This window comes from Melospiza melodia, chromosome 29 (assembly GCF_035770615.1).
Source record: "Melospiza melodia melodia isolate bMelMel2 chromosome 29, bMelMel2.pri, whole genome shotgun sequence".
Lineage (NCBI taxonomy): Eukaryota > Metazoa > Chordata > Aves > Passeriformes > Passerellidae > Melospiza > Melospiza melodia.
The window spans coordinates 1201855-1227822 of NC_086222.1; the positions used below are offsets into that span (position 1 = coordinate 1201855).

Here is a 25968-nt window from a genome sequence, read left to right on the forward strand (position 1 = left end):
CCTGAGTGCGCTGGGTACCACAGCAGGGCCACGCTCTGCAGCGCATCAGAGCAGACATTTTCTCCCTTCTCTCCTCTGCTGTCACCACCACGAGCACAAGGCAGGCAGCAGCGCCCAGCAGCACTGCCCCAGCACAGAGTGGTGGGAGGTGGCACAGCCCCTGGCTGGCACAGGGCAGGACAGGACACCTCCCTGCTGCCAGTGCCAGCAGTGCCCTCCCCATGCTCAGGGGCACAACAGCTGCGGAGCTCAGCAGCCTCGTCACACCTTGCAAACACACAAACAGCCTGCAAGGCAAACACGGGGAGCAGCTGGACACAGAGCTGCTGCTTTGCTGTGCCAGGGAGTGCCCTCCACGCCCAGCACAGCCGTGGCTCCCACCATGCTTTACCTGAATGGGCACGTTGAGACAAAGCAGATAGAATTTGCAGGTGAGTGTGGGCCATGAGGCTGATGGGGGGAAGGTGCAGGCAGACTCACACCTTGCAGGCACACGATATCCTCCAGCAGCTTCCACAGGTGGCCTGGCTTGGTGGCCATGGCATCCGTGCTGGCAGCTCTCCCCTCCACTCCGCCTGGGAACCGTGGTCCAGTTGTGCGTGAGCGGGGATTCTCCGGGTTTGTCTTTGTTTCAAACCGGGAGCAAAACCACCCAGCGGGGCTGGAAATCCCAGCGGGACCCAGCAGCACCCTGGAGCGCTGCGGGCTTGCCAAGATGGGTGCTCCGTTCCAATCCACACACGGCTTTCCCCGAGAGGAGAGGCTGCTCCTTCACGCTGCTCATTCACATCCACACAAACCACCTGTCACTCTCCCTCCCGCAGAAACATCCCTGCGAGATCCAAGTTCCACCACATGGACTCCAAAACCCGTTTCCTTGGAAGCATTAACCACACACCCTGAGAGACACACGCTGCTCTTCCCTCCCTCCCTCCCTCCGTACGCCTTCCCGGGCTGAGCGCTCGGCTGTTTACGCACGGTGTTACTACAACACGGAACAACAGGAGCCACGGCGCTGCCGAGGGCTGCCGGAGCGGGATCCCCCGGCTCCCCCGGCTGCCCGGGATCCCCCCGCTGCCCGGGATCTCCCCGGGATGCCCCGGTTCCCCCCAGCCCTGCGCAGCCCCGCCCGTGCCCGGCTCTCGCCGCGGTGGTCGCGGGTGGGGCATCCCCCCAGCACGGGGGGCCGGTAACCAGGCAACGGTGGGCTGAGGGCAAGCGCGGTACCCGGCGTTGCCATGGCAGCCGCCGGGGCCGGGATGCGGGCGGCGAGGGGCGATGCCCCGGGGCCGCGGGGCGGGGGCGCTGCCAGCGGGCGGGGCTCGGTCCCGGTCCCGCAGCCGCTACCGGGGCTCGCACCCCGAGCGGCGCTGCCGGGCGCACCCCGAGCCCCCCGTTCCCTCCCTGCTTTCCTCCCCACCGCCCCCGAGAGCCCTGGGCGGCCGGACCCACCTGAGCTGGCCGGGCCGAGCCGGGCCGAGCCGGGCTGGCCCCGCGGCTCCGGGCGGTGCCGGGGAGCGGAGCGGAGCGCGGAGCGCGGAGCTCGGAGCGGGGCTGCCGCACAAAGGGGAGCGGGCGGGCGGGGCGGGGGCGGCGCTGCGGGGCGGGGGGCGCGGGCAGCGGCGGGGGCGCGGCCAGCACGGCCCGGCCCCCGGCGGCTCCCTGAGCCCCCCAGAGGAAGGCACGGGATGCTCAGGGGGATGGGGCCACTCTGCTCCGGACGCTGCTGCGGTGTCCGGTCTGGAGAAGAGACGCTCCAGGGAGAGCTCAGAGCCCCGTCCCGCGCCTAAAGGGGCTCAGGAGAGCTGGAGAGGGACTAGGGGCAAGAAATGGATTGGAGAGACAGAGGGAATGGCTTCCACTGCCAGAGGACAGGGTTAAATGGGATATGGGGAGGAAATTCTTCCCTCTGTGGGCGGTGAGGCTCTGGCACAGGGTGCCCCGAGAAGCTGTGACTGCCCCGTCCCTGGAAGTGTCCAAGGCCAGGTTGGATGGGGCTTGGAGCAAGCTGGGATAGTGGAAGGTGTGTCAGGGATTTGGAGCTTGATGGCCTTTTGAAGATCCCTTCCAACCCGAAGCATTCAGTGGCTCTACAGCAGTCAGGGTGCCTGCAGGGTGCAGGTGAAGGGAAATGCTCATCTGGCTGTGAAACCTCCCTTCCCACAGCCCAGCAGGCCTGGACTCTGCCCTGAGCTGTGCTCAGAGCCAGGAACAAGCTGGGAGCTCAGAAAACACACACAGAGGGATTGCAAACGCAGCACAGAGCCCCTGCTGCCTCCTGAGAGCTGGGAAAGGGGTGCCAGGCTGCCAGGCCAGGGGCACAGCTCACAGGGCTTCAGTCACATCACTCAGCCCATCTCAGGGCAGGGTGGGCAGCAGGGCCACGTACAGCCTGGCCCGGCTCAGTGTCAGGCACACCCAGGACCTGGTGCCTGCCCTGCATCCAGCAGCACCTGGCACAAAACCAGACCTGGAGTGGCCAGGGCAGGTCAGGAACCAGGGCACGCTCCAGCCGGCCAGGACAGCACGCTGTGCGACAGGAGGGCTGTGCAGAGCTCTGAAAGCCCTGACACAGAGCGTTGTGGCAGGCCCCAGCTCTCCCATCACACAGCCAGGCGTGCTGGGAGCAGCAGGAAGGGCAGGAGATCCTTGGTCAGTGAGATGGAACAGGGTGCTGCGGGCACTGCCAGGCTGGAGCCGAGAGCCGTGGGCACCACCCCGTCCCAGGCACACCTCTGCCTGCCTGGAGAGCCATTTCTGCTTGCAAAAACACCTCAGCAATGCTGTCAGCACCGAGCTGGCTCATCCCTGCCGCCTCCAACGCAGCTGAGATAGAGATCAGGCAGTGACGGCACCGCTCCATCCTCAGCCATCTCCTGCTTCCAGTAAAACATAAAGAGAAAATCAACCAGCGCTGGCATTTCAAGGCAATTATTCAAAGGGTCAGGAGATACAGACCAGCACTGAGGAGCTGGAAAGCATCAAGTCCCTCTAATGCATGGGGATAACAGGATAAGGCTGTCAGTTACCCTGCAGAGAGGGAGGCAGGGATCAAACCATCGTAATCAAGTTTTGGCCTCCTCTGACCTTATCTGCCTCTCAGCTGTCATTATCCACAGCACACAGTAAAACATGCAGGTGTGACCGTGTCCTGGGGGCTGCGGAGAGCACGGTGGGGCCCTGAGCACAGATGTCCCATGCAGCAGCAGCCAGGACACAGCTGGGTGTGCTCTGTGCTTTCCCTCCCTCCCTTGGTTCTTTATTCACAAATTCCCAAGGAGCTGCCCAAAGTGAGTAGAATTTTAAAAATCAGCATCAATTGTCTTTTTCCCTGTACAAACTCAGGTAAAATGGAGATCCCGGTGTGAATGTGGGGAGGGAAGAGGAAAAGAAGCTCCAGCAGTCGCTCATGGTGAATGTCTGCTCCCCAGAGCTGGGCTGCTGGAGAGGCTGCGCTGAGCTCCAGCTTCTCCCCTGGAGAAACTGGGCCAAAAGTGATGCAGAGGCCAGGCAGGAGATGCTGATTTGTGTTAGCAAGGGGGCTGGGCTGGCTGCTCGGTGTCTGGGAGAGCAGGAGCACAGCCACAGCTCCAGCAGGGCAGGACTGATCCCAGCCCCTGTCCCTTACCCTGGAGCTGCTATCCCCTCCCCGTGGGTCTGGGGCAGGGATGGAGCCACTTGCCCTCCAGAACTTTCCTCTCCCATTTTAGGGTCTCTCTCGGTAATGCCAAGCCTGGAAATTGCCTGTTCAGAGGCCCTGAGCCTCAGGGAGATGGGAGAGTGGAGCAGTGACAAAGCTGTGTGCAGCCATAAGGCTGCGTTTACCCCAATAACATCATTTTCCACCAGGCCCAGCCATTCCTGCTGCCCTGGATCCCTGCTGGAGGGAGATTGAGCATTCCTGGTGCCCTGGATCCCTGCAGGAACAGGCATTGAGCATTCCTGGTGCCCTGGATCCCTGCAGGAACAGGCATTGAGCATTCCTGGTGCTCTGGATTATTGGGGTAGCAACACACTGCAACACTGGATCCCTGCAGAAGCAGGGGTTGAGCAGAGATTGAGCATTCCTGGTGCCCTGGATCCCTGCACGAGCAGGGATTGAGCATCCCTGGTGCCCTGGATCCCTTCTGGAGGGGGACTGAGCATTCCTGGATCCCTGCAGAGCAGAGATTGAGCATTCCTGGATCCCTGCAGGAACAGGGATTGAGCATTCCTGGTGTCCTGGATCCCTGCGGGAGGGGGATTGAGCATTCCTGGATCCCTACAGAAGCAGGGATTGAGCATTCCTGGTGCCCTGGATCCCTGCAGGAGGGGGATTGAGCATTCCTGGATCCCTACAGAAGCAGGGATTGAGCATTCCTGGATCCCTGCAGGAACAGGGACTGAGCATTCCTGGTGCTCCTGCCCTGCCCCACCAAGCCCAGCTCCAGCTGAACTCCACCCGTGCCAAGTGATGATGTTACTGACCAGGGAAAGGAACCAATCCCCAGCTAGAGGAAAGGCATTTTTGCAGGCAAACATCATCGCTGGAACCCTGTAAACAAACGTGTTTTGACACAGCAGAACAGAGAGCTATAAAAGGAGAGATCGGGAAAACCGCGGCTAATGGGCAGTAATTCACGTGGTGCCTGCCAGGCTGTATTTCTGTAATTTGTGTCCCTTTGAGATGCTGGCCCACGACTTCCAGAGCTGAGAGGAGCTTGGGAACAGCTGTGGGGCGATGCTCAGCACCCTTTGTCTTGGAAGATGCTGTGGAGGAGGACACTGAGCTAAGGGCTTGGTAAGAGCCACAGGTGATGGCCTGTGCTGTCCCTCGGGGCTGGGCTGGCACCCAGCACAGCTCTGCTCCCCCAGAAATGGAGGCAAAGTGGTGTCCAAGGCGTCTGCTCCATCTGCACAGCCTTTGGGAGCAGCACGACAGCCGTGGCCAGGCTGCGCAGGAAATAATCACTGCTAATCTGCTTAGAAACGTCCCTCCCCTGGGAAAGCACAGCATACCTGCTTGTGGGGCTGGGGGCACACACTGCTGGAGGGCAGGCTGAGAATAAATAAATTACATTGGTATTAGGGGCTGAAAGCATTTCTCTGCTGTTAGAGACTTTCCGAAGAGCAATAACCCCTGAGGAGGAGAAATCCACAGCAGAGGAGAAATGCACAGCAGAAGAGAAGGTCCCACACGTGCTGAAATGTTACATTACTGGCCCCAGGAACACAGCTCCAGCGAGATCAGCTCTTATTGGGCTCCCATTTTTGGGTTATTCCTCCTCAAAAGATCAATTTGTCCAGTAATGAACCACCAGGAACTGCTGCTCTGCTCTGACTTACCTACAGAAAATCCCAGACCCCTCTGGACAAAGCTAGGCTGGGTCTGTGCCTTAAGGCCCACTGAATTCCCACTTTAACCAGACCAGGGAAGCCAGGGCCCCATCTCTAACTCAGGATCAGCTCCTGTTTATGGAAACTTGTGCTGCCCTGCACCCTGAGGGCAGGCACTGCTGCATGTGCAGGCTCGGTGTGGGGGGAGCAGAGCCCCCCAGGCCGGGCTGGAGCCCAGCAGGGCTGCCCAAGGGCCCCCTTGTCCAGGTGGGGAGGTGGGAGCAGCCCCCTTGTCCAGGAGATGGGCTGGGAGCAGCCCCTGGCCCTGGGGAGGTGGGAGCAGCAGCCCCCTGGCCGTGGGGAGGTGGGAGCAGCAGCCCCTGGCCCTGGGGAGGTGGGAGCAGCAGCCCCTGGGCCTGGGGAGGTGGGAGCAGCAGCCCCCCAGCCCTGCTCACCCCATTCTCCAGGGCAGCTCCTGAGCCCTGGGAGGTTTCTGTTCTGCTGCTGTGCAAAGGGATTCGAGGTCAGGCTGATTTGGCTCTTCCCAAAAGGCACCGGGTCCCTCCCTTTGTTTCAGTTCAGGTCCGGGGCAGCCCCCTAGCCCTGTCCAAAGGCACAGAAGGGAAGCAAGGCCAGGAACTCCCCCAGCCCTTCCCAGCAGCAGCAGGTGCAGCCCCGGCCCCAGGAGAGGCAGGTGTTTTCTGCACACCCAGATATGCTACCACAACACACACCGCAGCTGCCATAACCTTTCCCAGGGGAAGTGGTCAGTGCTGAGAATACAGGGGATGTCCCCAGGACCTGAGCAGCAGAAAGCATCCCTTTTCTCCCTTTTCTCCCAGCCACGAGCAGCAGGTGATGGGCAGGAAGGGCCGCTCCATCACATGCCCGCTCCCCAGGGATCCTTGGCGCATTGGCACGCTGCTGCTTCCTTTCCAGCCCTCCCCAAAGAGCCATCTCCACGGGGGACACTACCAAAACATTTATTAGACGAGTGCGGGGTGGCCAGGCTCCACAGGACCCCCCCTGCAGCTGTCCCCGGGGCTGGGGAGGGGAGCAGGCAGGCTCTGCTCACCCTGGGCATCTCCCTGTGTGCCCAGCGCCCACCAGGAGAGGAAGGCACTTGTTTCCCAGAGGGAAATGGCCCTGCTGGGGCACGGGCAGGGAGGACACAGAGGACGGCAGGGTGTGCCATCCCTGCAGGCAGCGCTCGGGCACCGCAGAGCTCCCAGCAGGGACATCCAGGGCTGCTCCCTCTGGTTCTGTCCCAGCTGCCACAGCCACCCCGAGGGCTCAGAGCGCCCCAAACCCCGCCCGGAGCGCACTGAGAGCGGCCGCGGGGCTGGGAGGGAGCGCGGGCTCCGACCGGAGCCACGGCATGGAAAAATAAACAGCTCCGCATTTCTCCGGCAGGCAGGGACATCCTTAAAAGGAACTTCCTAAATCCCTCTGCAAACAGCAGGGCAGCGGCCGCGCCTGCCAGGGGCAGGAATATCCGCAGCTCGGGGCTCCCCTTGGGGCAGAGCCCGCAGGTGTGGCAGGGTGGACACAGCTGCTCATCCTGCAGCCTGAGGGGGCACAGCTGTGGCTGAAGGAGAGAGCTCCCTCTGCACGGGCACAGCTGGCTAAAGGAGAGAGCTCCCTCTGCACGGGCACTGCTGGCAGCTGTGACCTGGCTCAAGGAGAGAGCTCCCTCTGCACGGGCACTGCTGTGACCTGGCTCAAGGAGAGAGCTCCATCTCCATGGGCACTGCTGGCTAAAGGAGAGGGTTCCCTCTGCACGGGCACTGCTGTGACCCGGCTCAAGGAGAGAGCTCCCTCTGCACGGGCACAGCTGTAACATGGCTCAAGGAGAGGGTTCCCTCTCCATGGGCACTGCTGTGACCTGGCTAAAGGGGAGGATTCCATTTCCATAGGCAAAGCTGTGACCTGACTAGAAGAGAGAGCTCCCTCTCCACCGGCACTGCTGGCAGCTGTGACTAAGGGAGAGAGCTCCCTCTCCAGGGGCACAGCTGTGACCCAGCTAAAGGAGAGAGCTCCCTCTCCAGGGGCATTGATATGACCTGGCTAAAGGGGAGAGCTCCCTCTCCACGGGCACAGCTGGCAGCCCCTCACCCTGCTGAGGATGCCAGGGCCCCTCCAGGAAGCACTCACACAGCCTGTCCAGACAGGTCTATTTCCAGGAGAGCCGCACACACGGGGCAGGGAGGTGTCCCCAGCCAGCACGGCCAGCTGCTGGCATGGGCTGTGTGCCCCCGGGCCCGGCTGGGTGCTGTGCCCAGCCACCACCACACCACCCCTGGCACCAGGCGAGGGCAGGGGCGCTTTGCAGGTGCTGTTTCCAACTTCGGGGGCAGCCACGGGTCCCTGGCTGCAGGGACAGTCCGGAGAGGTGGGGGTTGGCTGGTGGCACCATGCCTGGGGCAGTGGCCCGTGCCAGCCCAGTGTCCATCCTGCCTTTAGTCGTTCTCACTCTGCAAGGGACAGAGAGGGGAGCGGGGTGAGGCGCCAGGGCTGGGCTGGGGGCACAGCATCTCTCCGGGGCCACCCTGCCCAGGCCCAGCCCTGCCACCTCACCTCCATTTTGCTGTATATCCAGCTGAGGAGCTTTGTCACACGCGTGTACACCCCGGGCTTGTTCTTCTGGCCACATCCTGTCCCCCAGCTCGTCACCCCGGCCACGTACCAGCGGCCATCGTCCTCGCACACCAGGGGCCCTCCGCTGTCGCCCTGGCTCACAGGGGCAGAGCAGTGAGGAGGGGAGGCGGGAGATGGGTCCCCGAACAGGGCAGCTGTGCCCAGGCGTGCCCCCGGCTCACCTGGCAGGCGTCCTTGCCTCCCTGCAGGTACCCGGCGCACATCATGCGGGGGGTCAGGTAGCCCTCGTACACCTTGTCGCTGTTGCAGATCTTGTAGTCGATCAGCTTCACCTCGGCCTCCCGCAGCTTCGGGGAGGTGTTATCTGCAAGGCAGGAAGAGCTGTGGGCCAGGGGGGGCCTCGCCATCCCCCGGCCCCTCAGCAGCGAGGGAGGAAGCAGCCGCTTCTCGCAGGGCTGGTTTGTGCAGAGCCTGGCGGCCGGCAGGGCTGGCGCGGGAGTGATCCCGGTGGGAAAGCCCTCCAGGATTCCGGGAGTTATCCCGGTGGGAAAGCCCTCCGGGGCTATCCCGGGAGTGATCCCTGCGGGAAAGCCCTCCGGGGCTATCCCGGGAGTGATCCCGGTGGGAAAGCCCTCCGGGGCTGGCCCGGGAGTTATCCCGGTGGGAAAACCCTCCGGGGCTGTCCCGGGAGTGATCCCGGTGGGAAAGCCCTCCGGGGCTATCCCGGGAGTGATCCCGGTGGGAAAGCCCTCCGGGGCTATCCCGGGAGTTATCCCGGTGGGAAAGCCCTCCGGGGCTATCCCGGGAGTTATCCCGGTGGGAAAGCCCTCCGGGGCTGTCCCGGGAGTGATCCCGGTGGGAAAGCCCTCCAGGATTCCGGGAGTTATCCCGGTGGGAAAGCCCTCCGGGGCTATCCCGGGAGTGATCCCGGTGGGAAAGCCCTCCGGGGCTATCCCGGGAGTGATCCCGGTGGGAAAGCCCTCCGGGGCTGGCCCGGGAGTGATCCCGGTGGGAAAGCCCTCCGGGGCTATCCCGGAGTTATCCCGGTGGGAAAGCCCTCCAGGACCCCGGCAAGGCTGTGCTCGGTGCAGGGGCTGCCTGCGGGAGCCGCGGTCCCCCCTCACCTTCGTTCTCCCGGGTCTTGCCGAAGCCGGTGATGAAGCAGGACCGGCCGGTCTGGAATCGCTGGCCGTGCATGGGCAGGCAGGCGGGGCGCACCTGGGCTGCAGGAGCGGCATGGAGCGAGGGATGAGTCACCGGCACAGAAATCAGCACGGCCCAGCAGCCAGGGAGGAGCGCGGGGCGCAGGAGAGGCTCCCTCCATGCCCATCCCACCCTCCGGCCCCTGTGGGGCTGGGGGCACAGCTGAGCCCACGGCTGCGGGTGCCAGAGCCTTCCTGGGCACGGGACAGGCGAGGTGGCCACAGCAGAGCGGGATGTGGCATTGGGTGCCATGGTTTAGTTGAGGAGTTAGGACATGGGTTGGACTCAATGCTCTTTAAGGTCTCTTCTAACCTGGTCATTCTGTGAATGCCCCAGCTGGCAGCAGCCCCACACACCCCACGGTTCCCAGGGCACACCTTTCAGTCCTGTCCATCTCCCTGTCCCCCAAACACCACCCAGCCAAGCCCAGGTGAGCCAGGTGACCTCACCTGAGAGTGTCAGTGGCCTGGAGAGCTTCATGAGGGCGATGTCGTAGTCGTCGTGGTCGTCGCTGTAGTTGGAGTTGATGATGACCTGGGACACGGGGATGCCCTCCATGGGCTGCTTCAGGTCTGACACCCCGCCGTACACCTTCCAGTCATCCAGGATCTTCATGCTGTTCCTGGCAGGGCGAGAGGGGCGGGAGGGAGTCAGTGTGACCGTGGTCACAGGGGTCTTAGGGTGAGGGAAGAGACGAGGATCTGACTCTGTGTTTCAGAAAGCTTGATTTATTATTTTATGATTTATATTATATTATATTATATTATATTATATTATATTATATTATATTATATTATATTATATTATATTATATTATATTATATTATATTATATTATATTATATTATATTATATTATATTATATTATATTATATCGATACTAAAAGAATAGAAGAAAGGATTTCATCTGAAGGCTGGCTAAGAATAGGAAAAGAAGGAATGATAACAAAGACTTCTGTCTCAGACAGAGAATCCGAGCCAGCTGACTGTGACTGGCCATTAATTAGAAACAATCCCAGATGCACCTGCTGCATTCCACAGCAGCAGATAACCATTGTTTGCATTTTGTTCCTGAGGCCTCTCAGCTTCTCAGGAGGAAAAATCCCAAGGAAAGGGTTTTCCATAAAAGATGTCTGTGACAGAGCGTGAGCCGGGCGTGGGGCTGGGCCGGGTGCCCAGGCTGGGCTGGCAGCAGCACTCACATGAAGAAGCAGTGGGCAGCCGTGAGCACCCACTGGGCGTCGATGATGGTGCCGCCGCAGATGTGGATGGGCCCGTACTGCACGCTGACCTGCCAGGGCCACTTGTTCACAGAGGTCTCCTTCCCACCGATGATCCGGCCAGAAATCCTCTGCCCGCAGGCTGGAGGGACAGCAGGGCTGGGAGAAAGGCTCAGGGGGAAGGGAGCACGGGGGGACACACACACAGCACCCCCACCACCCACAGGAGCCACGCTTATTGCAGGGAATGCAATGTTGGTGCTTTTCTAGCACCCAGATGATGTCCCATTTGCCCACCCCTGTGCTGAGAAGGGGATAAAGGGCTCCCAAGCCTGTGCAAAGGGCACCCACCCTCAGCTGTGTCCTAGCCAGCTCCTTACTTGTGCATCGCAGGGAGACGTACTTTCCTGTGAGACACTGGGAGCTGTGGGAGAGAGGAGGGACGGCCACCCTCAGCCTCAGCTCTGTCCCTGTGGCGCCAGGACAGGGCTGAGGGGGACCCTGGTACCTGTTGAGGCTCTGCTGGATGGTCTCTCGCTCATCAGTCACCGTGAGGCTCTTGCCAGGGACGCGCAGGGGGATGAACTCGGTCTGGGAGGCACTGGAGGGGAGAGGACGGACAGTGAGGGCCCCCCGTGGGTCACTCACTGTGCCCAGACGGGGAAACAGCACAGCAGACCCTGCCCTCAGGCAGGGCAGGGCTTTGGCAGCACCCATCAGAGCAGAACAACCCCTCCTCCAGGAATTACTTCTGGAATCCCAGCTGCCGGCAGGTTTTCCTGGAGAAGGACTCGTCCCAGTCGCTGCTGCACACCGGCAGCCACTGGCTCTCGGTGCTGGAGTACACGTGGAGCAAGGACTCCTCGGAGGAGAAGCGCACTGTGGGACGGAGCAGGAGGGTCAGGGGAGCTCCTGGGGCTCCCCCCATCGCCCCCATCCCATCTCCCGTGCCTCACCGCAGCCCAGCTCGTCGCTCCTCTGGGAGCAGTCGACGACGCCGTCGCAGCGCACGGGGCTGTCCTTGCAGCTCTCCGCCGGCTCCTTGTACAGGATGCCCGTCTGTGACCTCCAGAACATGACTGGAAGCAGGAGAACACCACGCTGAGGCCGGGGCTGCCCATGGGTGACGGGCTGTGCCCCACCTGGGTGGGCATCTGGAGCGTTCACACTCACTGGGTATGAGTGTGAGGCGTGTGTGAGCAAGAGTGAGGAGCTGCTGTGGGAGCACTGGGCACCCTGAGCACCCCCTGTGCTGCCCAGCTGCTCCCAGCCCCTCTCCCTTCACCCACAGGAGATGCATTCAGCCTGTGAGTGCTTCGAGCCTGGGGCTGGAGAGTGGCAGCAGGATCGAAGGCATTCCCCGGTGTCTGTGCCTGTTCTGCCCACGGACCATGGTTTGTGTTGGGGAGGGCAGCTCTGGGTGCTGCTGGGTTGAGCTGCCCACCAGAAGGAAAGCCCACTGCAGCCCCAACCCCTGAAACTGGCACCAGCCCAGCAGCAACCTCCTTTTCTCCCTCCCCAGCTCCTGTCTCTCCAGCAGATGTCAGGAACGCTCAGGGAACGGGAAGAGCACATCCCTGTCTCCGAGCCAGGCGTTTCCCTCTGGGAATTCCCAGTGAGGGTATCCCCAGACTCTGCTGACCCCCAGCTCCCCTGAGCCCCCCGGGCAGGGCCCCCACCCCACTCACACAGCAGGATGAGGGCGATGAGCAGCACGATGAGCACCGAGACGCAGAAGATGAGCGCGAGCCGCCGCTGGCTCATGCAGGGAGCTCTGAACATGGAGGATCCTGGCAGCAGGGCAGAGGCAGGGTCAGGGTCAGGGTCAGGGTCAGGGTCAGGGTCAGGGTCAGGGTCAGGGTCAGGAGCCAGCTCTGGGCTGTGGGAGAGCAGTGCCGTGCACACCCCAGCCTGTCCCGTGGTCACTGTGCTCTCCCTTGCCCCCCACACCCCTCACACCCCAGCTGTGACCTCCCTGCCTCCCTCCATCCCTCCCCAGCCTGGCAGGCACCAGGCCATGGCTCAGCCCTGTCCCCATCCTCACGGGAGCTGTCACAGGCCGAGCAGGGGCTCGGGGCCGGGCCGGACTCGGGGCTGTAGGGTTTGAAGCTGATGCCCAGGACGTTCTCTCGAGGCGGCGGAGGTCGGGCACCGAAGAGGCTGCTGGCCGTGGAGACATGGAGCAGGCTGGGAAGGACACTGCTGGGCGAGGCAGTGGTCTGTGGGCAGAGGGGACTGTCACCAGCAGTGACTGCTGCCCACCAGAGTCCCCCACCCTGCCAGCTGTGAGCTCAGAGACAGCCGAGTCCCCTGGCACCACAATGAGCCATCAGAGTCACCCCTCAATGCCTCTCTCTGTACCAGGACCTGAGCCACATCCCACCCAGGATGGCCAAAACCCTCCTTGGCGCTGGGTTTTCCCCCTGCAGGCAGCCGAGCTCCCCAAAAGCATCTCTGGGAGCCGAGCAATCATCCGGGTATTTGTCATGGTGACAGTCACGCCGTGGCCCAGTTCCACCGGGCCAGTGCCCCAATTTATGCATCTATCCCTAATTAGCCATTTGAAAAATACAGTGCAATTTCCAGCTGTCGTTTAGTAACACTTAATAATCGGTGTTTTCCAAGCCCTGAAACGTCCTGCGCCCTGGAATGCTGCTCTGCAGTTGTGTCACTCCTGATCCATGAATTCACAAAAGAAAATGTGTCTGTTTCCTTTCCTCAGAATGCACTCTCCCAAATGCTCCCTTGGTGACAGAAGCCAGGGCCTCTCATTTCCCTCCAGAGATGAACAAATCCCTAAATAAATGCTGCTTCCTCTACCTTTTGTGGGATGGATGGGGCTTGGAGCACTCTGGTCCAGTGGGAGGTGTCCCTGCCCATGGAAGGGGGCTGGAACTGGGTGAGCCTTCAATCCCTTTCCATCCAAACCATTCTGGGGCAGGAGAACTGGGGAGCCCAGGGAGAAGTGGAGCCACCATTCTGTGAGGACCACTCACCACCCAGAGACGGGCTCTAACACATCCCTCTGGGAGCCTGTCTCTGGTTTTTGGCCCTGCACTGATAGAAATCACCCTTCTTCGTGAGCAGGAATCATCCCTTTCCCTGCCAGGCTGGTGAGGAGCGCTCGGGCTGGAGCTCTGGAGAGGGCAGGGACATGGGCAGGGGCACAGCAACAGGGGGACACTGCTGGGAGCCCCCTTGGCCTTTCCATCTGGCTTTTCTCCCTGCTGGTGTTCCCAAGGGAGCCAGGAGCCCTGCTGAGCAGCTCGAGGGGCTGCTGGTGCTGTGTGAGCGTGGCTGGGCCCTCCCTGGTGATGCTGCTGTCACTTCCTGGGCTTTACCTGTGAGTCACAGCCCGGCGTGGCCACGTGTCCTGCATGGGTCTGAGCCCAGCCACACACTGGGGACACCTGTGCTGTGCACTGGGGACACACCTGTGCTGTACACTGGGGACACCTGTGCTGCACACTGGACACACCTGTGCTGTACACCGGGGACACACCTGTGCTGTACACTGGGGACACCTGTGCTGTACACCGGGGACACACCTGTGCTGCACACTGGGGACACCTGTGCTGTACACCGGGGACACACCTGTGCTGTACACTGGGGACACCTGTGCTGTACACTGGAGACACACCTGTGCTGCACACTGGGGACACCTGTGCTATACACTGGAGACACACCTGTGCTGTACACCGGGGACACACCTGTGCTGTACACCAGGGACACACCTGTACTGTACACTGGGGACACCTGCGATGTACATTGGGGACACCTGTGCTGTACACTGGAGACACACCTGTGCTGTACACCGGGACACCTGTGCTGTACACCGGGGACACCTGTACTGTACACCAGGGACACACCTGTACTGTACACTGGGGACACCTGTGATGTACATTGGGGACACCTGTGCTGTACACCGGGGACACACCTGTGCTGTACACTGGGGACACCTGTGCTGTACACCGGGGACACCTGTGCTGTACACTGGGGACACCTGTGCTGTACACCAGGGACACACCTGTGCTGCACACTGGGGACACCTGTGCTGTACACTGGGGACACACCTGTGCTGCACACCAGGGACACCTGCCCTGCACAGTGGGCACACAGCTGCTCTGCACACTGGGGGCACACCTGTGCTGCACACCTGCCCTGCTCGGACCGTGTCTGCTGAGCCCATCCTTGCAGAGCCGGCAGCCACAGCACCCCTGCCTTGGGGCCACCCTCCCTGGCCAGCAGCGTGTGCAGGGCCATCCCCAGCACAAACCTCCTCCCAGCCCTGGCATAACCCTCCTCCCAGCCCCGGGCCCTTGGCACAGGCGCTGCTGGTGTCCCCTGGCCATGGGGAGCCTCCTGCCCACCCTTGTGGAGCTCCTGCGCACGGGGAGGAGCGAGAGAGGCGCTTTCTGTTTCACTGCACCAGCCCCACTCCCGGCCCTTCCCCAGCAGCCTGGATCTGCTCCACGTTTGCCCACACCCCCATTTCCCTGCGCTGCTGCAGCCTTGCCCTCTCCCAGGGGTGCCGGGGAGCCCAGCAGAGCCCCTCCCTTTTCTCCTCAAGGCTGGAGGGTGCCCTGCAGTGCCCGAATGGGCCTGAGCAGCCACAGCACTGACAGGATCTCCATTCTCACGCACCCACATCGTGGGGCATCCCTGGGTACCCTCAGTGCCCACTGCGGGTGACAGCCAGAGCTGTGGCAGGTCCTGGGCAGAGCAATGTGGGGATGCCAGCAGCCATTCCTGGGAAAAGGATCTCTCCTGCCTGCATTGAAATACGGTTTTTGTAAATACCCTTTTCCCCTGGCATTGGTGTGCTGTCCCCACGCCTGATGTGTCACATCTCACCCTGCAGCAGCTGTGACCCTCTGCTCTAGCAGCACTACAAACCTCCAAGGGACAAACCACACACAGAAAGCACAGCCCAGCGTGCCCAGGGAGCCAGCAGTGCTGGATGCCACAGCACTCCCACCTGCAGTGTGCAAACACACCAAATGAACAGCGAAACGTGCCACAGGTCACGCTGCTCCGAGCGCTCCTCAGCAGGAAGCACATGCCCTTGCTTACACACAGGTGAACTCCCAGCTGCTTCTTTCCTTAAAAACTTTAAATAATTCTGTGGGCTGCCAGGAAGGGTGACAGAGCCCTTACCACGGTGAGCAGTGTGGGGCCACTGCAGCAGAGCAAACTGAGGCGGTTTTGCAGAGATGTTCCTGCTGCTGGGGAGAGTGCGTGACCCCGGCGAGCGAGCGAGCGAGCGCTGGCTCCTGCCCACAAAACCTTTAAACCTTTACTCATCCCTCGCTGGCTTTTGAGTAAAAGTCAGAGGCAGAGCCCAGCCCGGATCACAGGCGCCGCTGCGGTTTCAGCCCTTTCCCCCACGGCTCTGCAGGTGCTGCAGCAGCCTCAGCAGCGATCCGTGCCCAGGGTGATCCATCCGCAGCAGTGATCTGCACCCAGGGGATGGGGGCACAGGCAGCCCCTGCCTGGCACAGAGGGCTGGCATCCACAGGACAGCCAGGAGGGACACTGGGGACACTCAGGGACTCCCGGCCAGCTTTGCTTGCCTTGCAGACAGTGCACACTGCCTGTCTGCAGCACGAGCCCTCTGCTAAACCTGTCAGGAGTGCAAACAGCACCTCGCACCCCATCCCAGAGCAGAGCTGGGCATGGCCCCCAAACCAAGGGCAGCAGTGCTGAGGTCCCCTTTGCACCCTGAGCTGCACACTGACCTGCAGCTCCACGGCCTGCCATGGTGGAGGGAAGGCCCCCAAACCCGGGGCAGCCAGGACAATGAGCAGGGGAAAGGTGATCCAGGCACGGCTGGAGGCTCCAGGGAAAGCAGCCAGCAGGCAGCCGCGGTTTCGGAGTGGGAGGGAAAGCGGAAGCCAGGGAACACCTGGGTGTTGTAAGCAGACCTGGGCCCAGCTACATCCTGGGGGAGCAGCAGGACACAGAGCCCCCAAAAACCCCGAGCATCAAGCGGGGAGAGAGGGAAAGAGGCAGCCTGGCTTCAATGAGCTGCCTCAGCTCCTCCTCCCCAGCTGAGCCCACCCTCAGCACAGCTCCCGTGCCCAGCCTGGGAGCTCCTGAAGCATCCATTGTCTGCTCAGAGCAGCTCAGCCAGCACACAACTGAGACATTGTCCTCACCAGGACAGAGGTGTCCCCGGCCTAGAGAGCCCCCATCCCTCTGGGTGACAGCGTCCTGCTCAAGTGCCACTGCTGAGCGGGGCCTGCCCGGGAGGGGACAGAGCCCAGCACCAGAACGAGGACAGAGGGCACTGCCAAGGCCCTGCCACACACAGCACAGTGAAATCCCAGAGCCAGGCACTGTCACACACAGCACAGTGAAATCCCAGAGCCAGGCACTGTCACTCTGAGAGTGCAGGTGAGTGACTGTTTATTGAGCCAGGGACAGCTCATCCTGTGCCACTGTGGGCACCCCTTGGGCACAGACCCAAGATGTTCCAGGGGCAGAGTAACCACTGCTCACCTCACTCCACAGAGGGGCAAACAGAGGCCTGGAAAGACAGAGAGACACTGCTGCCATGGCAGAGCCAAGGGTGGCTCCTGGCACTCCTGATGGCCCACTTAACCCAGGTGACAATGCCAAGGTGCCCCAGTGGGGCTGTCCAGTATTGGGCAATGGTCTCTGCATGTGGCCATGCCAGTTCCTGCCCCACCATCACCGAGATGCAGCGATGCCACCCAGAGCTGGGACCATTCTGTATCTCCCCAGAGCCAGCCAACACCCAGCACAAACCCGCCGTGCCCCTCCTGGCAGCCCCCCAGGCCCAGGGGCAGGAAGGGGACGCTGTCAGAGCCGGCTCTCCTCCCCTGCAGCCCCACAGTCCCGGATGTCGCTGGCACCCGGCGCTGCTCGGCACGGTAATTACTCGCTGCCTCGCCCGGTGCCCGGCCGGGATGGATGTTTTCCCCATGACAGGATGCTCAGCAGAGCCCCACATCCCGGGCTCAGCAGGTCCCAGCCAGCCCAGCCCAAAAGGGCGCAGGGAAAACTGCCTGGAGAGCAGGCGAGGGGAGCTGCGCCCACCAGCGCAGCGCTGCTGGGAACTGAGCCAGAGGGCTCAGCAACGTGCCAAGGGGCACCAGATCCTTCTGACAGCACCCTCAGCTCACAGCTCAGTGTGGCAAAGCACCCGGAGGAGCCTCGGCACTTCTGCCGGCACCAGGGATGCTGCTGCCCTCCCTCCAATGGGTGCCGGAGGCTGCGGCTCCTCAGGCAGCTCCTGCGGCTCCTTCTCCCTCCGGCTGCCGTGGGGAACACCCGGAGAGCAGGAGCGGAGAGCAGAGAGTAGGAGCAAAGCCGGTCCCCCCATTCCCCGAGCGGAGCGGGTCCGCGGCGCCCGCAGCTGCCGCACTTACCGGGGAGGTTTTGCCGTCCATGGGCCGGGCTCGGGGCTGGGCTGGGCTCAGAGCCGCGGCTCGGCCATGCCAGCAGCGCGGTGCCGAGCGGGGCCAGCTCGGCTGGGGCCGGCCCAGGAGGTGTTTGGCGAGCGGGCTCGTACGTCAGTGCCGGCAGCGCAGCAAACCTGTCGGACCTGCCCGGCCCCGGCGCCGCCGGTTTCCCAACAGCTCCGCGACACCTGCGCTCTGCCGGCCGGCCAGGGGCCCTGCGAGCGGGGCAGAGCCGGCCCCGGGGAACAGCGGCATCCCGGGGCTCCCCGGGCTCACCCGAACCCCCTTCCTCCCCTCCGTGCCCCCCATTCACTCGCCCACCCTGGCTCTCCTGCCCGGCACAGCGCAGAGCAGGGGATGCCCAGCCGTGCCCAGCCAGGAGAACCTCGCTGCCGTGAGCCACAAGTCAGGAATTCCCTGTCCCAAAGGAAATGAAGCGCCGTTTCCCTCCGGTTCCTCTAGAGGATTTTAATTCCTTTGCTGATGGAGCGGTGCCTCTGCCAGGAGCCAGCACAGCCTCCTGCCTGGCCTGCAGGCACAGCCTGGGGATGCTCTGCTTGACCAAGGACTCAGGGAGGAACAGGTGAAAATTCCAGGATTAAGGGAGAAAGGCCCGGCTTCACCCTCCATCCTGACCCTCAGTGCCACAGGTTTCTCCTGGCATCATTCTCAGTGTAAATTCCTCGTTCATCCAGCTCCCCACCCACACCTGCTCATCAGAAGGGCAGGAGACAAATGGGGACATCCAGGCTTGGAGGAGCCCTGGTGCAAAGCTCCTTTGGAGGCTGGAAAGTTTGTGCTGGATCCCTCTGACCCCTCATGCAAAATTCCTTTGTAGGCTGCAAAGTCTGGGCTGGATCCCTCTGACTCCTCCTGCTCCCAGCTCACAGAGGGGTTCTGAGCCAGCCCTCACCCCACAGTTCGTGCCTCTGCAGTTTTCACAGCCAGGAGTGTTTTTTGGGGGGTTTTGTTTGCTTTTTGTGCCTCTGCAGGCGGTGCCTGCTGAGTGCCAAGGTGGCCAAGCACTGAGCTGCACCCCAGGCAGCCCTGAGCCCTCCTGAGCTGCTGCATCCACCCCAGAAAGGGATTCTCAGAAAACACCTCCAGGAATTGCTCATTGCTTGCTACAAAGCCACCTGCAGAGAGCAAGTTCCAGGGAACAGCGTGTGTGCCTTGACCCCAGCAGCCTGATGGTAAATGTCAGCATGCACACAGCTCCGGGCTGGAATCCTCACCTTTCCTGCTGCTCTGAGCCCTCCCTGCACCCTCCTGCCCTCCCAGCCACGAACGAGGAGCTGGAAGGCACAGCCAGAGCCGGCTCCACCAGCCCAGGAGAGCTGCTCCAGCCTCTGGGCTCCAGGGAACCGGGCCGAGGATCCTGCGCTGCTCTGTCCTGCGGCAGGGCTGTGCAGAACCAGCCCTCTGGGCCCATCCCTGCCCTGCTCCTGCAGCCTCACCTGCCTGGCCCTGCTGGCACCCTGGGAAGCTTCCCGAGGGACGGCGGGGAGGGAAATGCACAGCCCCAGGTGCTCCTGGGCTGGGTTTCTCCGTGCTGCGTCCTCAGGGAGGCATTTCAGGGTCAGCCACATCAGCCCAGCTCTCAGCGTGCCCTCTCCTGCGGCACCTGGAGAGCTGCGCCCTCCCTGCAGAGCTCAGGCTCCAGCCCGAGCCCCCTCTGTGGCCACATTTCACAGAGAAAAGCCAGGCACAGCTCTTCCCAAGAATATTTCTGGACCTCAGAGAAAGAAAACAAAATTCTTGTCATTTGTTGTGCCTGTTGTGCAAAAGCAGAATGCAATGAGGAGATTGTTAACTCACAGTGATGGTGTTTTGTTTCCTTGGCCTGTCAGAGTGTGTGTGTGTTGGGATTGTTGGGTGACAGTCGCGAGATTTGGGTAGTTGAGTGCTTGGCACATTCAGTTTAGATGTAATGTAACAGAGTGTAATATAGTACAATAAAGTATATAGTATAATATATATTTTTATATATATAATAGAGTATATAATATAATTATATCTATTATAAAGTATATAATATAATATCTATTATATATATAATAAAGTATATAGTATAATATATATAGTATAAAATAATATAGTATAAAATAACATAGTGTAATAAAGTAATTAATTAACCTTCTGATAAGATGGAGTCAGATGCATTTTCCCTCCCCTCTGTTGGGAGCGAGAACATCATCTACAGCCCTGCTGTAACACCATCCAAGCATTCTGCAGAACTCTCGTTCCTCCTCAGCCTCTTTCACTTTCCTCTAAATTGCCAACCGCTTCTCCCAGTTCTCTGAAGCGCCTCACCCGCTGGGCCAGCCCCGCTGTGGCTTTTCCACAGAACTCCCACTCTCCTGCCTTTGGGTCCCGTTGCTTTTCATTGCCATGACTTGCGCAAAACACAGTCTGTGCCTTTGGGGGGCAGCTGCAGAGTGGCAGGACACCAGCTGCTCTGCCCTGATGGGGACACACCAGGGCAGGGAAGGGATCTGCTGCCGAGTTTGTGGCAGCTTTTGGCCTTTGTCAGAAAGGGTAAGTCAGGGAAAACAGGAGAAATCTCCCACTTCAGTCCTTTAAGATGGTTCTTCCAAGAGGAGCCTGCATGTCTGTGCCCACCTTGATGCTCTCTGTCCACAGCACTTTTGGTTTCTCTTGCTCTTTTTGTCTGTGTTCTTTCCACGAATTCCCCAGTGGGAAATTCCTCCTGTTGAGGAAAATTGCTCTCCATCACATGAGGGCCCCAGGAAAGCCCTCCAGCAAGCTCTGGGGCAAAGCAGAGCACTCACACAGTCTGCTGGGTGGTGATTTGGGTAGGACATCCCCGTGGGGCCAGACCCCACAGCCATGGGATCACAGCCTCACCTGGGGGCTCCCAGAGCCCTGGGGACAGTGGCAGCCCCTGTGTCACACGGGATTTCCAATGCCACCCCCGTGTGAGGCTGTTTGCAGGACACAGGATAGCCCGGAGGGTCTCACTCAGCCCCAGGAATGGAGAAAGGGGAATTGCAGGCTGAGCCCAAAGGCAGGGAGAGCCAGAACCCCCCCCTGGGGCTGCAGGGCTGCTGGAACCTGGCTGGATTCAGCTGCTGGCAGGACAGGACACGGAGCTGTGCTCAGGAAAACCCCTGTGCCAGGTCACCCTCAGTGCTACCACTCACCTGTGCCCTGCTTTTATCATCTCATTTCACAATAAAGCAGCAGAGGCATCCCTTACTCGTGCCCTCCTTTCTCAGCACAGCCCAGCTCTGCTCAGAAAAGCCCCAGAGCTGTTCCTCCCCAGCTCTGTCGGAAAGCCCAGCCCAGGCTGAGGCTGGCGGTGAGTGGGTGGACAGCAAAGAGAAGTGGAAGTGGCTGCTCGGTGACTTTCCTGACGCCTCGGAGACGTCACTGAGCCGGCCCCTGGGGGAAAAACGAGCGCTCGGCTCCCGCCGGGGCACAGCCCGGCCCCGCTCTGCGCTGCTGCCACGGAGGATGCTGAGCGGCCATGGTCCCCTCTGGCACCGCCCTGGCGCTCGGCCTGGCGCTGCTCCTCGCCTGCCCTACCCACGGTGAGTCCCTCCTGCCGGCTTGCATCGCCCTGCTGGCCGGGGCTGAGCCTCGCAGCGCCGGGTGGGATCTGTGGGATGGGGGATAGGATGGGGGGCACAGCCTGGACACCTTTGCTGGGTGCTCAGTGCTCAGATCAGCGCTTGGGAGCAGGGCATGGCCAGGGCTCCCCGCTCACTGCTTGCCTTTCACTGCTGGTTGGGAGCCCCAGGACTCAGTGAGTTGCGCCAGCCTCGCCTGTCCCCCCTGGTCCCCATGTCCCCATTGTCCCCGTTGTCCCCGTGACGGGCCACAGGCAGTGGGCACATGGCACCGGGCTGGGGGTTGGCCAGCAGGCAGCAGCTGCCAGGGACACCTGCAAGCAAAAAGTGTCAGATGTCATCAGCGGGGCTTTTCTGCCAGGTGACAACACGGAGATCAGGCAGGAGGTGTGAAAAAGTCTGGTTTCACCCAGGCAGCAGAAGAGCAAAACAGGAAAGCCGAGTCCAAACAGAGCTGGTGGCGAGCGGCAGGGGATGGGGGATGCAAATACAGCTCCTTTCCTGGGGCTGAGAAGCACCAAGAAACCCCAGCTGGGCTGTCCCATAAAAGAAAGAGGAAGGAGAAGAGGGGGCTGAGCAAATCCTGGAAGCTGGAAAGAGAAACCTTTGGGGTGGTGGTCAGAGCTGTCACGTCACCCATCACGGGTGAAGCTGCACGAGGCCGTCCCGAGGCTGCTGGGGGCTGAGGTGGGGCAGGGCCGTGCAGCCCCACCTGAGCCCAGGTGTGCCCCACAGGTGAGGAGCTGCCCATGCCCCGTTCCGTACACGTCACCACGGAGATGGGCTGGCACCTGCTGCAGTGGGAGCCGGGGCACGGCTGCCCCAGCAACGCCAGCTACGACGTGGAGTACATCGTGTGAGTAACAGCGAGGGGGAGTAACAACGACGGGGCCTGCCCTGCCCAGCCCCGGCTCTCTGCTCACCCACGGTGCTTCTCCCACAGCTACGGCACGGGCATGCCCTGGACAGCCATCCCCGAGTGCTGGAACACCACGGAGCTCTCCTGTGACCTCACCCACTACACCCTGCACCCGGGCAAGCGCTACCACGCGAGGGTCAGGGCTGTGCTTGGGAACATCACGTCCGACTGGAAAAAGACTGGAAGCTTCTCGCCAGAGCAAGGTGCCTTGGGCTCTGTCTGCAGCCTGTGCTGGAGCTGGGGGGGTCAGGGTGCTGTTTTGCGGAGGGAGTCAAAAACTCTACAACTTTGTGAAATTTGTAGAGCCGGTTTGTTTATTATTGCAGCTCTGGACGCATGCGGAGGTTGCTCTCTTTAAAAGGCATGCGTACCTTTGGGAACTTCAGGTCTCTTTTTACCTCTTGTTCAAATACACATGCATACAGTTTCACAATAGGTTCATACATACTTATTTTTACGGATTTCCCGTGACATTTGCTGCTAGTTCTTTTTTTTATCAGAAAGAATTCTTAGGCCAAGTTGACTTGCTTCTACAGCAGTTTCTGTCTTTCTTTATTTGTCTCTTCTTGTCTCTCCTTTATCTGTCTTTTATTGGTGCAGTTTTCTCTTTAGCTTAGGCCTTACATACTTAAGATGTATATTTCACCTAAATTAAAATGGATTTCTACTCTGGGGGATTTTTACTCTGTCTCAGTGCCAAGGGATGAACGGGAGCTGGGATATTTCCCTCCCCACCTTCCTGCAGGGCTGTGCAGGGCGATGGGGCAGCCCAAAGGTGGATGGGACGGTCCCAGCTCAGTGTGGTGCTGCAGGGGCTGGGCTGTGAACAGGAAACAGCCCTGACCTGCCCTTGTGACTGCTCTGCTTCCAGCTGGCCCTCGCCTGGCCGGGCAGAGCCTCTCCGTGATGGGCAACTCCATCCAGGTGCGGCTGCTGCTGCGCCCCGGGAGCATCAGCCCCGAGAACAGCGAGCTGCAGAGGGAAATGAGCCGCTACCACGTGTACCTGCGGAGGACTCGGGACAACCACACGGTGAGAGGAGTGGCAGTCCCCGTGCTGTCCCCGTCTGTCCCACAGGGCGCTGCTCAAGTGGAAAAACAGACTGTTAGAGCAGGGGTGTCGGCAGGAGTAAGTGCTGAGCTTTGTCACAGCCACAGCGGCACAGAGAGGCTTCTCTGCGTGTTTTATGACAGAGTTTTCCAGCTCTGGGGGAATTCTGGATCTAGCTGCTGTCATCGTTGCCACAGCACACCCTGGGGACTCTCCCAGGGCACAGCAGAGGAGGAGGGAGGGAAGTGGGAGCTGGAGGCTCCCGGGTTCCAGCCCGTGCTGTTTGTTGCAGATCACGGTGGTGAAGAACAGCACCGAGTTCACCATCAGGGAGCTGTTCTGGCTCACAGAGTACTGCCTGAGCGTGGAGCCCAGCCTGGCCAACAGGCCCGTGCCCAGCATGCGCTCTGATGAGCAGTGTGTCACCACCGGCCCCAGGGACAGTAAGTGACACCCAGGGAGGGGGAACCTCAGGATGCTGAGCCCCCGTCCCAGCCTGCTGGCCCTGGCAGTGTGGGGATCCACGCCAGGGCAGCCTCTGGGTGCTGTGTGCACTGAGGAATCCCCTCTCCCCCTCACCTGGTCACGTCCTCGCTTGCAGGGAGTGCAGAGCTCCTCCCGACCATCCTCAGCTCCTTCTTCATCACCCTGTCCTTGCTGGGGCTCCTGGGGGCCCTGCTGGCCTGTACCTACATCAGGAGACCTGTGAGGACACCGTCTGCCCTGGTAAGGCAGGGACAGTGCCTGCAGGCTCGGGGAGGGCTGGGAGAGGCAGGCACCCGCCAGGGATGAAGCACAGCTCACTCCCCTCTTCCTCTCCCTCCCAGAAGTCCCTCATGAAGCAGAGCTCGCTCTGGGTGGAGCAGGAGCCCCCATCCTCGGGCAGCCTGGATGCAGACCCCATCCAGCAGCTCTTCCTGTGCCACAAGGAGCCCCAGCCGGGCAGCAGCCCTGACAGCAGCACCAGCACAGCCCAGCAGCCCCTGGAGCAGGGCTGGAAGCTGCCAGCATGGCCCAAGGACCAGCTGGGACCCACGGGGAGCAGAGACAGCAGCGGCACCAGCACTGACAGCGGAATCTGCCTGCACATCCCTTCCTCCTCATCCTCCTCCTCCTCCTCCTCCCTGAGCTGCTCCTTGGCCCCCGAGCCCCAGGGCTACAGGCAGCAGCTGCCCAGGGCTGAGGACAGCGGGGTGGGCTTGGGGAGCCCCTGCCCTGCTGCTGGCTGCTCCTCTGGCAGTGCGAACACCAGCCCAGGGCTGTGCCCTGCCCCTGGCCAGGCTGAAGTGGAGTTCCGGGGGTACCTGCAGCAGTCCAAGGGCACCGTGGGGCCAGAGAGGGCCCCGGGGCAGGGAGAGCCCCTCCCGGGCTGTGCGGGGTCCCTGCAGGACCTGGGCAGCACTGACACTGCGCTGGACATGGAGTGCTGTGAGCTGGCTGTGGCCAAGGGGTACCTGAAGCAGTCCAACCCCGAGCATCCCCTCACGCAGCCCCTCTCTCCCTGGAGAGATCCTGCCGGTGACTTCTCCAGCCAGCTGGGGCCCCAGGTGCCCACCCTGCTGAGCTGGGCAGCCCCAGGGGCTCCGCTGACCTCCAAAGGCAGCCCCGATCTGAAAACTCCCTTCGACCTGCACATCTTCAACAACACTGCCTTCCCGGGGCTGCTGCCCGGCCTCGGCTCCAGCTGGGTCCCGCTGCCCGCCCAGCCCCGGGGCCAGCTCGGGGGGGACAGCAAGGACAGCCGCCTGTGACCCTGGGGCCACCAGCCCGGGCTGCGACCCAACTACCTCGAATGCCACTGGATAAGCTACTCCTGACCTGCATGTGCACGGTGCCAGCACAGCTGTGACACAGCAGCACCAGCTCAGCCCCTGCTGGGGCTGCTGTCCCAGCCCTGCTGGGGGCACCCCTGCAGCCACCCCGGCTAAGGGGACACAGGGATGGGCTGTGCTGGGGGGCTCATCCCCACCTCCTCGGGACACCCAGGACACACCCAGGGCACCCTGCCTCGCCAGCACGGGCTGCAGGGCCACTCTGGGGGCTGGGCTGGTCCTGTGCCTCCACTTCCCCCTGTCCTGGGCCGCTCCCGGTGCCATCCCAGCCTTTCACAGCACAGACTGAGGGCAGGCTGACATCAGCACCCTGCTGCTGGCAGCACGGGGCTCCTGCCCTGCCTGACCCCAGGGATGGACCCAGCGCCCTTCCTGACCCCAGGGATGGACCCAGAGCCTTTCCTGACCCCCGGGATGGACCCAGCGCCCTTCCTGACCCCAGGGATGGACCCAGAGCCCTGCCTGACCCCAGGGATGGACCCAGAGCCTTTCCTGACCCCAGGGATGGACCCAGAGCCCTGCCTGACCCCAGGGATGGACCCAGAGCCTTTCCTGACCCCAGAGATGGACCCAGAGCCCTTCCTGACCCCCGGGATGGACCCAGAGCCCTTCCTGACCCCAGGGATGGACCCAGAGCCCTTCCTGACCCCAGGGATGGACCCAGAGCCTTTCCTGACCCCAGGGATGGACCCAGAGCCCTTCCTGACCCCCGGGATGGACCCAGAGCCCTTCCTGACCCCAGGGATGGACCCAGAGCCCTTCCTGACCCCAGGGATGGACCCAGAGCCTTTCCTGACCCCAGGGATGGACC

General features: G+C 61.6%; 2 protein-coding genes across 2 annotated transcripts; one reads left to right on the forward strand and one right to left on the reverse strand.

Moving 5' to 3' along the window:
• Positions 1 to 7030: 7030 nt before the first annotated feature.
• TMPRSS13 (transmembrane serine protease 13) lies at positions 7031 to 17805 on the reverse strand. Its single transcript, XM_063178339.1, has 13 exons — positions 17731 to 17805; positions 12381 to 12555; positions 12025 to 12126; positions 11293 to 11415; positions 11086 to 11215; positions 10845 to 10937; positions 10717 to 10760; positions 10319 to 10478; positions 9567 to 9739; positions 9039 to 9137; positions 8136 to 8278; positions 7894 to 8046; positions 7031 to 7790 (listed from the first exon to the last, which is right to left on the reverse strand). Exons 1-13 carry the CDS (start codon positions 17749 to 17751, stop codon positions 7776 to 7778), a joined length of 1431 nt encoding a protein of 476 aa, XP_063034409.1. The 5' UTR covers positions 17752 to 17805; the 3' UTR covers positions 7031 to 7775.
• Positions 17806 to 21235: 3430 nt separating this feature from the next.
• Positions 21236 to 25178, forward strand: IL10RA (interleukin 10 receptor subunit alpha). The gene is made up of 7 exons (XM_063178417.1): positions 21236 to 21317; positions 22092 to 22212; positions 22300 to 22478; positions 23147 to 23307; positions 23618 to 23768; positions 23927 to 24051; positions 24153 to 25178. Exons 1-7 carry the CDS (start codon positions 21254 to 21256, stop codon positions 25074 to 25076), a joined length of 1725 nt encoding a protein of 574 aa, XP_063034487.1. The 5' UTR covers positions 21236 to 21253; the 3' UTR covers positions 25077 to 25178.
• The last annotated feature ends 790 nt before the right edge of the window (positions 25179 to 25968 follow it).

Bases quoted from the DNA above. Each gene is read 5' to 3' on its own strand.
- TMPRSS13 (XM_063178339.1), bottom strand. From the start codon at position 17,751: ATGGACGGCAAAACCTCCCCG. The intron at 12,127-12,380 runs GTGAGGATGGGG...CCCTGCTGCCAG, and splicing joins CTCGGCCTGTGACAGCTCCC to GATCCTCCATGTTCAGAGCT. The intron at 8,279-9,038 runs GTGAGGGGGGAC...CCTGCCTTGCAG, and splicing joins CAAGACCCGGGAGAACGAAG to ATAACACCTCCCCGAAGCTG.
- IL10RA (XM_063178417.1), top strand. From the start codon at position 21,254: ATGGTCCCCTCTGGCACCGCCCTGGCGCTCGGCCTGGCGCTGCTCCTC. The intron at 23,308-23,617 runs GTGAGAGGAGTG...TGTTTGTTGCAG, and splicing joins GGACTCGGGACAACCACACG to ATCACGGTGGTGAAGAACAG. The intron at 24,052-24,152 runs GTAAGGCAGGGA...TCTCCCTCCCAG, and splicing joins TGAGGACACCGTCTGCCCTG to AAGTCCCTCATGAAGCAGAG.